A 12,217-nucleotide genomic window follows, 5' to 3' on the forward strand; every position below is an offset into this window, starting at 1 on the left:
AGGCACTATGCAGTCAGACCTCCACACACACAGAGCATGCCTGTGAGTGCGGGCTTGGGCAAACATGAGCCTTCTCAGCCCAGAGATCATCCACAGCAGCAGCCCGCCGAACTCCCGCCTGAGCCCCCCTCCACCCTCCCCCTCTCTCTCCCTCTCTCGCTGCCGCTCGCTCTCCCTCTCCTCATCTACTCTCGCCCTGCGCAGCCTCGTCCCCGCCACCTCTCCAGCACCAGCCGGGGGGACAGCTCCCACTCTCCGCACGCTGACGTTTGCCGCACGCCGGCCGGCCCCATGGAGGAACCCCAGGGCAACACACTGGTCGTCCGCATAGGCATCCCTGACCTACAGCAAACGGTGAGAACAAACTCTCGCTCTGTCTCTCTCTTGTGCTTTTCAGCCTGTCCGATTCGGAGGTTTTTTTCTCTCTCTTGAGTGTACATATGAATGAACATGCCTTTCTTTTTTTACCTCTTTATCTTTCTCATACTCTTCCGTCGCCTGTTAAATTGTTGAATTTAAGCTGTCTTCATTAGTGCACCTGCAGCTTACTTTGAAAACTGGCATCAGATATGGTGACAGGGCTCTGTTATGGTCGCTTTAATGGAATTCACAGTGACTTTTTTCCTTGTTGACGAGCTGTCAGACTTGACAGTTTGGTTGCCGTGTATTGTACAAGTCCCAAGGGCCTTCTAAAGCGACATATGGTGCTGATGGATATGTGTGTGAGAGAGAGAGAGAGAGAGTTGAAGTGCAGTTACTCACCTGTTCCTTTTGTGCAGGTGGTACCACTGCAGGTGGCATATTTAATTTAATATTTTTTTTCTGAATGAATAGAACTGTTAGCTGTTTGGTTCGTTGCCAGAAGTGCACTTGCTGCAGGTTTGGAGGTGTGCACTAAACTTGGATTGCATGTAAGCATGACTTTCGTAATTTGTCCCTAAGGGTAGTTGTGACATTTTAAGGGTGCTGATCACATGGACAGGATTTGCAACGAAAACCACCAAAGACTTTTGTAAGAGGGTCCAGCTATTGGCCCAAGGACGGTATCCAATGGCGTGGCTGAATGTCTCCTGCGTGCTCTGTCTCAAACCACTAAATTTACAAAGATAGACCAATATACACAAGTTAAAATAGCTTTATATGATCATGCCATAGTTTCCTATGCACACTTAGCTAGAAAAGATTACAATAACCAGAGGTTTAGACTTCACCCTATTTAGGCTTGGTCGACACTTTATGTAGTCCTAAACGGAAATTCCCTATCGAGCCTGTACACTCCAAGTACACTCAAAATAATGCCAATTAGTTAGTTGGAGCTCTAAAGTCTTAGTCGGTGCACCCCATGCTCCACTCAGGACTGAGCTTTAGTCCGCTACTAACCTGGTCGAGGATTTGCGGAAACATGGACGTAACGTAATCTACAAAGGACAATAGTTAAATCAGTAAATCAGAATAAATTCAAATGTAACAATTTATTATCCAGGTGAAATAATAAATTCATCAATCCATTTAGACAATAATAAGTCAAATTTAGACATAAGAAATTCAAATTGCAATTACCTGATATAAACTACACACAGCAAACTGTGTTGGATCGTCTGAATACAGAGAACCATGAACAATGTGTCACATATCCTTAAATACCCAAACCATGAACAAAGGGAATTTTGGGAGTGGTTAGGTTTGGAAGTCCTGGGGACATATCTCATTAACATACAGGCAGGGATGGGGACAGACCTCCAAAATTATACAGCATTTGGCAAAGACTTTATCAACATGGGAAAGAGACCATTATACCAGTCGCACTGAGAAATTTAAAATGATACCAAACATGCCAAGTCACGTTATTTGTATACATCAGACATGATATTGGTGAGATAGAGGTCAGATGTGAGATTTGTGTTTTATTGTCCTTGCTCAGTAGGATGTGTTGACGCAGGTGAAAATGTTCTTCTGTGTGAGAGTTTTTATGACTTCTCGCAGACTTCTTTGACTTTTACGACATCTTGATGTCAGCCTTACACTTTCATTTTCAATCAATTCAATTAGAGGCTACATTATTGATGGCAACTATTGGAGATACAACAGAGAAGAGTTAAACTGTATGCAAATGTGCTTCAAATGCAGCCACTAACCAATGGGAATTCAGACAATTATGGTCATGTGACCCGCCACTTGATAGAGTTGGATAATGTACTTGAGTAAGAACGTTTACTAGCAACCAAAATGTAGTGACTTGCCACCCCTGTCAAGTGGGGATCATAGGGATGGGAATCATTAGGAACGATTCCGATTGCTCAATGGTTCAAGTTATGATTCTTTTGGTGCTTTTGATGGGAATTTGGGAATAAGAAATGCAATTGTCACTGCTCTCAGCTACCAGTTGGCAAATTATGACATAATTTCAGATTTCGACAGATTTGATCAAATAAATGTAATACAATTCTTGTTGAAGGTGTACACAAACTTTTTAAAGGCATCAGTGCAAACCCAACTATATAATAAACAAAAAATCTATTTAATTAACTCTTTTTGATTCACTATAAAGTCAGTTCATAAGAGAGTTTTTTAGGAAATGCACTACGCTGGTGGCACTGTATGTTTTTAATTCTCTGAAAAGAATTGACTCATAAGAGTGATTCATTTGGGAATCGAACTATGCTAGTAGCATAGTATGTTTCATGCCGAAGATTCAAAAGAACCAGCTCATAAGAGTCATTTGCTAGGGAATTGGACTACACTGGTCACGCAGTGTTTTTGATTCAATGAAAAGAACCGGCTCATCAGAATGATTCATTCGGGAATTGAACTACGCTAGCAGCCTAGTGTGTTTCATGCTGTCGATTCAAATGAACCAGATCATAAGAGTCATTTGCTAGAGATTTGGACTACAGTATGTTGGTATTGCAGTATATTTCAAGCTGTAGATGAAAAAAATATATATAAAAATGCTTATAAGAATCATTCATTCAGGAACCGCACTGCACCTGTCACTCAGTCCTTTTGATTCAATGAAAAGAACTGGCTCATGAGAGAAATTTGTTTGTGAATTACATTTACATTACATTTATGCATTTGGCAGACGCTTTTTATCCAAAGTGACTTACAGTGCAATTATTACAGGGACAATCCCCCCGGAGAAACCTGGAGTTAAGTGCCTTACTCAAGGACACAATGGTGGTGGCCGTGGGGTTCGAACCAGCGACCTTCTGATTGAACTGTGCTGGTAGCATTTTATGATTCATGCTGTAGAATCAAAAGAACCTGCTCATAAGAGTCATTGATTCAGAAAGGTGGCTAAATATGTGGCTTTATAGTATGTTAGCTCTATGTATGTTTCATGCTATAGATTCAGTAGCGGAGCGGTGTGTTTTAGGATGTTCTTCCATTTGCGTCGGTGGAAAACTGCACCAATAATCATGAAAATCGTTTTTGTTGTTTTTAAATGGAACTGGTTTTGAAGAAGAACCATTTTTTGGTTCCCAACCCTAGTTACAGCAATTTGAAGTGAAAAGTGTTTAGAAGTCAATCATTTTCAATAACAGTTGATGATTTGAGGCAACATAATTGACAATGACCGTTAGCGAACCAATGGATTGTATACTATCCCTTTAAGTATGGCTCTTGCTACTTGGAGAGCTTCCAGATTTAATAGAGGAGTGTTTAGTGGAATGGCAAATGTAAAAGTTTATGAAGTGGTCATTGAATACCTCATATTGATCAACCACTAAACTGAATATTGGGGTGCAGACTCGTCCTTCTAAGTGTGGTTACAGTGGTTGGTAATGAGAAGCTTTGCAGCATATTTCTCAACCTGGCATCCTGGTACATTCGGCTTCCATAAAGTGCTCAGGGTGCATTAGTGTGTGTGTGTGTGTGTGTGTGTGTGTGTGTGTGTGTGTGTGTGTGTGTGTGTGTGTGTGTGTGTGTGTGCGTGCGGGAGAGTAACTGCAGCAGAATGAGCGAGCTACAGATCAATGCTTCATCCTGCCTGTCAGAAATCTCCTTCTCTTTGAATCTTCATATCACACCTTTCATCTTCCCTGTCAGCATGCATGTGAGTGCACATTGGTGTCCGTGCATACGTTTGCATGGACTTTTGGTGGCACTTGAGCGTATGTCTATGTGTGTGAGTGTGTCAGAGCCTCATTAAAGGCAGAGAGCTTCAGTGCTAACGAGTGCTGTCCTTTAGCAGGGCCCAAGTGTCTATGTTAATAATGAGGGGTGAATGAGCGCAGTGAGAGTGTGTTAAATGCCAGATTTTCACCGGTGCGTCCCAGCGCCGCTTGCCTTTCAAATGCTAACTCGCGCGCTAAATCCATCTGCCATCGTTCTGAGTATTATAATCCAAATAAACATTATCAGATCGCGATCGTTATTCAGATACACCCACATCTGACTCTCTCAGAACATTTCTGAATGTCTCGCTCATTTGCATCTGGAATGTCTTTTTAAGGGTTGCAAGGTGTTTTTTGAGGGGTAGCTTCAAAATATTACTAAAAGGTTGCTCTTTCATATCTCAAGAGACTTAATAGAGGTCTCAGTTATGTTTCATTGTTCCAAATGTCACTTCTAAAATGACATTCATCGCTTACTTTAAGGCCAAATTCTGTGAGTTACAGTGTGTTTGTATGTGTGTGAGTTCATATTGAAATGATATTGTCTTTTTATTGCTGACTGGGTTACCACCCGTCACAGATTTTCTAGGATTGTCCCAGTTGTTGCCCATCTGTCCAAATTTGTTTTGGACAGAAATCCATTCCTAAACTGCTCTCTCATGAAGCTTAAAAAGTCTGATTCATTTAGTGAATCGGTTTGTTCCGAACTGGTTTTATAGAGGATGTGTTTGAGTTTCACATTGTCTTTCACGCATCATTTAACATTGTCTTATTTATTGCTGCATATCTACAGTGGCAAGAAATGTATGTATGTGAACCCTTTGGAATTAGCTGGATAAAACGTGATCTCATCTTCATCAAAGTCACAAGTATAGACAAACAAAATGTGCTTAAGATAACAACACGTACAAACATGTCTTTATTGAACATATCTCATTAAACATTCACAGTGCTATGGAAAAAGTAAGTGAACCCTTGGATTTAATAACTGGTCAATCCTCCTTTGGCAGCAATAACCTCATTCGTAGTGCTGCGTGTTCTTCCCAACAATTCAACCTTAGTTTCATCAGTCCACAAAACATTTTCCCAGTAGCGTTGTGGAGTGTCAAGGTGGTCTTTAGCAAACTTCAGACATGCAGCAATGTTTTTGTTAGAAAGTAGGTGTCCTGCCATGGACACAATGACTGTTTAATGTTTTCTGTATAGTAGACTCATGAACAGAGATGTTAACCAGTTAAAATGAGTCCTTCATGAAGTCTTCATCTGTCACTCTAGGGTTCTTGTTTACATCATTGATCATTCTGCGGTGTGTCCTTTGAGTCATCTTGGCTGGACGGCCACTTCTAGAGAGAGTACCACATACTATTTATAGACAGCTTGTCTAACTGTGGACAGATGAACATCTAAGCTCCTCGAAATATCTTAGTAACCCTTTCCAGCTTTATATAAAGCAACAATTCTTTAAGCATGGTCCACGTCAGCAGATGCTTCTTGTGAATAGAAAACTCAAAATGTTTGAGTGCTTTTTATAAGTCAAAGTAGCTCTAACCCACACCTCCAATCTCGTTTCATTAATTTCATTAGGTTTTCCAACTTGTTTTTGAAAAAAGCTTTTGTTGACGTCATCAGCCTAGGGGTTCACATACTTTTTCCAAACTGTACTGTGAATTTTTTAATGATGTATTTAATATGTACAAGAACAATACGAGATTAAAACAGATTGTTTTTTCATTATTGTATCTTAGATGAAGATCAAACCAGAATTTAAGACACACTTATACTTAAATTCTAAAAGGGTTAACGTATTTTTTATTGCCACTTTATGTTCACCACTATGTTTTTGTTACATTTTTTAATGCTGTTTTGTAGTATTATTATTATTTAGTGTACATTGATCTGTTCAAATGCTGTTTAATGCTGAAGATCTGTAGTATTTTAAGGAAATATGGGAATGTCTGTTCTATAAGGCACAGAATAGGTAAATAATATGTTAAGCTTTACAATAAAAGTGTTGGTGTTATTGTTCGAATGAGTGCTATGCTGTTTTTTTTGGGTAATTTCCATTCCAAGGAGTAAACAGTCAAAAATATCCCACTTCCAGTCATTGATCGGGTGTCCAGGAATTTTGCAGGACCAAGGTGGCAACCCTAACTGTGACCTCTTCTGAAACTCTAGAGAATTGGAGATTTGTACTAGGGTCTTTTCTGAAGAGAAACACTTCAGCAAAAGTCTCAATTTAAGCTCATTGATGTCTGTGAGAAGCAATTGAGATGTTAAAGTGTTATTTTTGTGGGATCTTTTCTATGGGTTGTGATGTGTAAACTAGGCTCAGAATCACCTTATTGAGTACAGGACCCTCAGAAATTACTCAGACCAAGTTTCCACACAGTTCTGTTTTACAGACCCATTACAAATGTATTCAAGTGCCTCAGTTTATCACTGTTAAAAAATAAAACTCTTTACAGTATATTTTTGTTTAAACACTAGCCCCTAACACTTACTTAGTTTACTTATTTTAAACCATGACTTGCACTGTATATATACTTATATATAACTACTATTGTCATTATATTCATTCTGTTTAGCCAGAGGAAAATTGGCTCCCACAGTGAGCCCGTTTTCTCCCAAGGTTAATTTTCTCCGTTAACCAACATCTTATGGAGTTTTGTGTTCCCCTTCTGTCACTCACTCGACACTGTGTTGAATAAAGTGACACAAGGGGTCTTCCTTGGGAGCCTTGCGTACCTCTGAACTTGAGAAAAGGCCAATGAGATATCGCATGTCCCACCCACGGACTTACGGGTATAAAGGGAAACGGGCTTACGTCTGTCAGTCAGATTTTTTCTTCGGAGCCGAGCGGTTGTGCAACAGAAAGCTGAGTTCACCACTGTTCTACTCACCTCTAGTGGCGATAAGCACTGCTGTTGGATCCTAAGGCGCATTTCCAGCTGGCGTTCTCTCTCTTTGCACGCTGTGCAGTCCACATCCCTGGGTGCTTCGACAGCGTTTTCACTGCCTAAAAGAGTGTTTTCCCCTCCTAAAAGTGTTTTTCTCTAAAAGAGTTTGAGTTTTCACTCATAAAAGAGCAATACACACACAGACATTGAACGTCCTTTTCAGGACGCCACTTCTTCAAGATGCCCTTCTGCCTCTGTGTAGTTCCTGGATGTGGTCAATATCTCTCCAAGACCGACGGCCACAGACGCTGCCTCGTGTGCCTGGGCAGCGATCACACTGAGGCGGCGTTTGTGGATGGTTCATGCTCTCACTGAGAGAACATGACCATGGCAGCGTTGCGGTAACGGTTCTCCTTCCTGAAGGTGAATGCCACTTCAGCCGCCCCCCACGTCGCTCCTTCTTCCCACGGGATTGAGGATGACCCGGCTGGCGATGCAGGTGATTTGGGGATGACGACCGGCTCGGTTTCGGCGTGTAAATTCCCACGAACCACCCGCCCCCGACACGCTCGCTTGCTTCCGTCCGAGCTCGGGATGAGTGCGGCTTGCCTAGCGGCCAGCCAGCATTCTCCCTTGAGCCCCTGGAATTGGATGATGACATCGGTGCTGCATCGGAGAGTATCCAGGAGTCTGATGCAGAGGACTGCCGCCTTTTGGCCAGTCCGCCCAGTCTGAGGCTGACTCGCAGATGACGATATGCTTGCCCGGGGATGCCGTGAGCGTGGGCTTGGAGCCAGCGGCACCTCCCTAGCAGACATACGCAGAGCAGCGGGCTGGGCAACACTCAATTCCTTTGCAAGATTTTACAATCTCAGGGTTGAGTCAGTCTCATCCCGTGTTTTGTCAGGTCCGAGCCGATAGAACTCGTAATGCGGAACAGCCGACCGGGTGTTCCACTTGCACCCAGTGCCCTTTACCAAGTTGATCCAGTGCGCCTTCTCTCCAAGGTTAGCCACTAAGCGTCGCTTCCTTTGTTTGTGTCCAGACCCACTATGAGCCACAGGTGCTCTGTACTGGGGTAGGGCTCCACAGGCTTAATTCCCTCTTCAGGCAAATTCCCCCTGTAGGTGGACCCATGTCTACTTTGGGCAGTCCCACTGCCCCGGTCGCCGTGCTTGTAGAGCTCCTCCCTCATCAGGCAGGACCTACCACCGTGCAACTCCCACGTACAGCTTCACAACCCTTATGGTGTATTTGCCAAATGTTACCTCCCACTAGTCTGGGCAGGATGTGGAAAGAAGAACGAATAGGACCGACTTTCCCGACGCATTTCTTATCGCTAAGATCCCTAGCCACTTCACACTCTATGCAAGCGACATAGAGAAGGAAATGGCCCCGGCTGTTGGGCTTGCTCCCATGCTAGATATGTAGCATCTGTTCCCCCCTCAGGGGTGCTGGGAACCTAAGATCTGTATATGACATCTCTTTGGGTGGCATTGGGGAGGGTTAAGTGCATCCGATACAGCTGCCTCTAGCACGCAGCAGCCTGCTTGCACCTGTCTCAGCAGTTCACGTAACACAGGCTAGTACGTGGTGCTTTTGAATGGGACACCTTGTGTCACTTCATTTGACACAACGTTGAGTGAGTGACAGAAGGGGAACGTCACAGTTACTGTTGTAACCTCCGTTCCCTGAGGAAGGGAACGAGACGTTGTGTCCCTTCTGCCACGGCACTAGATCTACCACTGTAAATGGCCGTACCTTATTCTCAGCTCCTCAGTGCAAAAACCTGCCAGATGAACGCACACTTCCCTTTATACCCGTATGTCCAGTGCCGGGACATCCAATTTCTCATTGGTCTTTCCTCAAGTTCAGAGGTACGTGAGGCTCCCAAGGAAGACCCCTTGTGTCACTTCATTCTACCCAACATCTCGTTACCTCCCTCAGGGAACGGAGGCTACAACAGTAACCGTGACGTTCCTTGCCACAGTCACCTTCAGCTTGCTCACACAGGTTCTAAATATAAATATAATTGTTAAATAAATATATTTATTTTAAGGCACAATTTACAATCATGTCTTTTTTAAAACAACACTATTTTCACTCAAAGACATGACTATATTACAGCTTTTTCTGTTGAAGCATAATTTTCTGTAGAGCTACTTTGGAATGATGTGTTTTGGGAAAAGCACTATACAAAAATAAAAATGATGACTTTACACCAATTTGCAGGACTGACTTTGGCAGTGATTACAGTTGTGAGACTTCCCAGGTAGGTTCTGCTTTTACCAGCTTTGCAAAACTGGATATGGTCCATTTTGTTGCCTTGTCTGTGATCTGTAATCTTCAGGTCTCTCCACACATTTCTAAGGGATTTAAGTCTTAGTTTGGGCTGTGCCGATTAGAGATATTCAGAGACTGTCCTTACAAGTTCTTGACATTGTGAAAGACAGCTTCTTACCCTAGTCTCAAACTTTGTGTCCCCTGGCGTATGTGTGTGTGTGTGTGTGTGTGTTTTCCCCATATAGACGTCTCTGTGTTTTGTCCTATTCAATGATTTTTTTTAAATGATCAAATGCCTCAATCCTTACCCATTAAAAAGCTCTCTTTTGCATGGTAATGTAACCACCTCGCTTGACTTCATGGCATTAGCTAGGTGATGGTATTTTACCAGAGATATCGATGTCATCAGACCAGATAATCGTTTTCTTCAACATTCTCAGAGTCCTATAAGTGCCATTTGGGAAACCCTGGGCATTCTGTCGCTTTCTTTGTAGACAGGAGAGGCCACATATTCAATAGAGCTGAACAATCAGTCCAAGAAGAGTCTTGGAGGTTCCAAATGTAAATATATGACATTTTAAAGCGGCTCCATATGGAAATCTAAGGAGTGAAGCGCTAGCTTTACCTCCGATGCCGCACTGGGCTTCCTTCAAGCATTGTAACATGACAATCAAAGTCCAAACTATTAATCGTGATGCCATTCTGCTGACTTTTTGAAGCATCAACCTATGATAATCCGACGATTTGCTTTTATGTAGTAAGTCTGTTTTTATGTGACAGGTTTCAACTTTACACTAAAGTGTTTTTCATGCATGTTTTTGTCTCAATAACGATGTCTTTTAGAGTACAAAGCAACAAGAAACATGTAAAGACAGTCAAAATTAGGGATGGGATGACATATTGAATATTAATGTATTATAAACCATATCGGGGCTTAACTTGATATTTGAAATATGCAACATATCCATGTGATCATACATAAAATGTCCCGTCAAACATTATTATCTCTCTATCGCTTGATTTTTCCCCTTCTGCGCTTTTTTCCATACTGTTTACAGGGTTCACTCAAGGTCCTTAAAGTTGCTGTATGCAATTTTAGCCATTCTAACTTCTTTGAGACTGAGTCGTTGATTTAGCTGAGACACCTCCTCTTTCTAAAACACTGCACTGATACCGTTGAGACATACACAAAGCATGTTCCCACGGCTGTCAAACACAATAGTAGTGAAATAGCATCCTCAACTGACACATTATAAATCAGAATATGGCACTAACCCTCAATGATTTGCTGCAACTACAACACTATGAGAATGCACAAAAGTATTGACAGGCAGAGAGCATCAGAGACCACGGACACATTTTTGTCTAGAGCTGTCACAGAGACCGGTGAGATATCTAGGACACTTATTTCATTCATATCTTTCAGGGAGTAGTACAATTTGTTACATACCTTTCCATTAAAAATCACTTACAGCACATTTAAAGTGCTTGAATTTAGCTTTTAGAACTGTAAGAACTGGAATACCTGGAAAATTGCCTGGAAAAATATTCGTTTTAATCTCACGCAGCATGGGTGCACTAAAGAAATGTTATGTCGCTGACTACTACACCTGGAGTCACGAGTTCGAATCCACGGCGTGCTGAGTGACTCCAGCCAGGTCTCCTAGCAACCAAATTGGCCCGGTTTCTAGGGAGGGTAGAGTCACATGGGGTAACCTCCTCATGGTCGCTATAATGTGGTTCTCGCTTTCGTTGGGGCGCGTGGTGAGTTGTGCGTGGATGCCGCGGAGAATAAAGTGAAGCCTATTCATTTTAATTTTACCAGTTAATTATATATATATATAAAATATACACTTTTACATACTTTGTCAGGACAGGTTTATTCAGTTCTATTGCTTGCTGCTAGTATTATTGGCCTTGGTGAATTGTTCACTACAAAGTTTTTTTTTTTTCTTCATAAAAACATGCATTCATTATGCATTCAGAATGTTATGTTTTAGAATAATGACCCAAATATTAATTTTTTAACTTTGATTTTCCAATTATCTGTAACTGTTTTTCCCAAAATGTCCCTGAAAGTTTGCGTAAGACCACAGGTAACAAGGATTGACACTGTTTTAACCTACTTTATTATTCTATCGGTCCTCTTAGGTTCTTATATGCTAGTTCTTGGTTTTATATGGGGTTGTGCGGTAATACAATTACCAGAGTTTCTCAGTGAATTTAATCCAGTGCGAACAGGTCTTTCCAGTAATGTTTCCAGACTTTTTATGGACTCCACATTCCCGCAGCAGTAAAGATTATAGCCTTGATAAAATGCCTGGTAAAAACAACCCCTGGTTATAATCCAGTCTACAGCAGCACAATAATAATAATAATAATAATAATAAATAAATAAAAAACAATTATAAGAAACTGTGTAAAATATCCAGAATGCTTACTGAAAACAGAAGATTCCAACATTATGCCCAAAAAGTCATACTAACAAATACTTAATAGGATAGTCTGCTAAATTACACAGACTGTGATAAGGAAGTTCTCCGATTGTTCACTCAACACGTAAAAATCCATGGAACGCTCCTCTTGTGTTTGCAATACTGATGACCACTCATGGACAAGCATTTCTGCACACATATTTGGGACCTTGGCAGACTGTGTGCATGTCATATTAGCCTATTATTTATCAGCTGAATAGTCACATCCTCTTACCCCACGTGAAATAAAAATGTCAGGTCTCTTATCTTTACTCCCCCTGGTGGTGACTTTTGTACGTGAAGAAATGGCGAGTTATGTAAATTTAATAAAAACTCTTCAATTTTAGTTTTAAAAAGGGGGAGTGGGAAAAATAAGAAAGAAAAAGGCTAGAATTCTGCCTTTTAAAACCTACCTTTTTGTTTGTTTGTTTGTTTGTTTGGCTCA

The 12,217-nt window shown here is 41.6% G+C and overlaps 1 protein-coding gene across 1 annotated transcript in view; it reads left to right on the forward strand.

Annotated features, from left to right (window-relative positions):
• The first annotated feature begins 251 nt into the window (after nucleotides 1-251).
• The window catches only part of LOC127661222 (SH3 and multiple ankyrin repeat domains protein 3-like), a 290,952-nt gene continuing 278,986 nt past the window's right edge, over nucleotides 252-12,217 (forward strand). Inside the window, exon 1 of the mRNA XM_052151831.1 lies at nucleotides 252-354. Within this exon, the coding sequence (XP_052007791.1) occupies nucleotides 292-354 (63 nt within the window). The 5' untranslated portion in view covers nucleotides 252-291. The remainder of the gene's footprint in view (nucleotides 355-12,217) is intronic.

The sequence above is a fragment of the Xyrauchen texanus genome, chromosome 21 (assembly GCF_025860055.1).
Source record: "Xyrauchen texanus isolate HMW12.3.18 chromosome 21, RBS_HiC_50CHRs, whole genome shotgun sequence".
Classification (NCBI taxonomy): Eukaryota; Metazoa; Chordata; class Actinopteri; order Cypriniformes; family Catostomidae; genus Xyrauchen; species Xyrauchen texanus.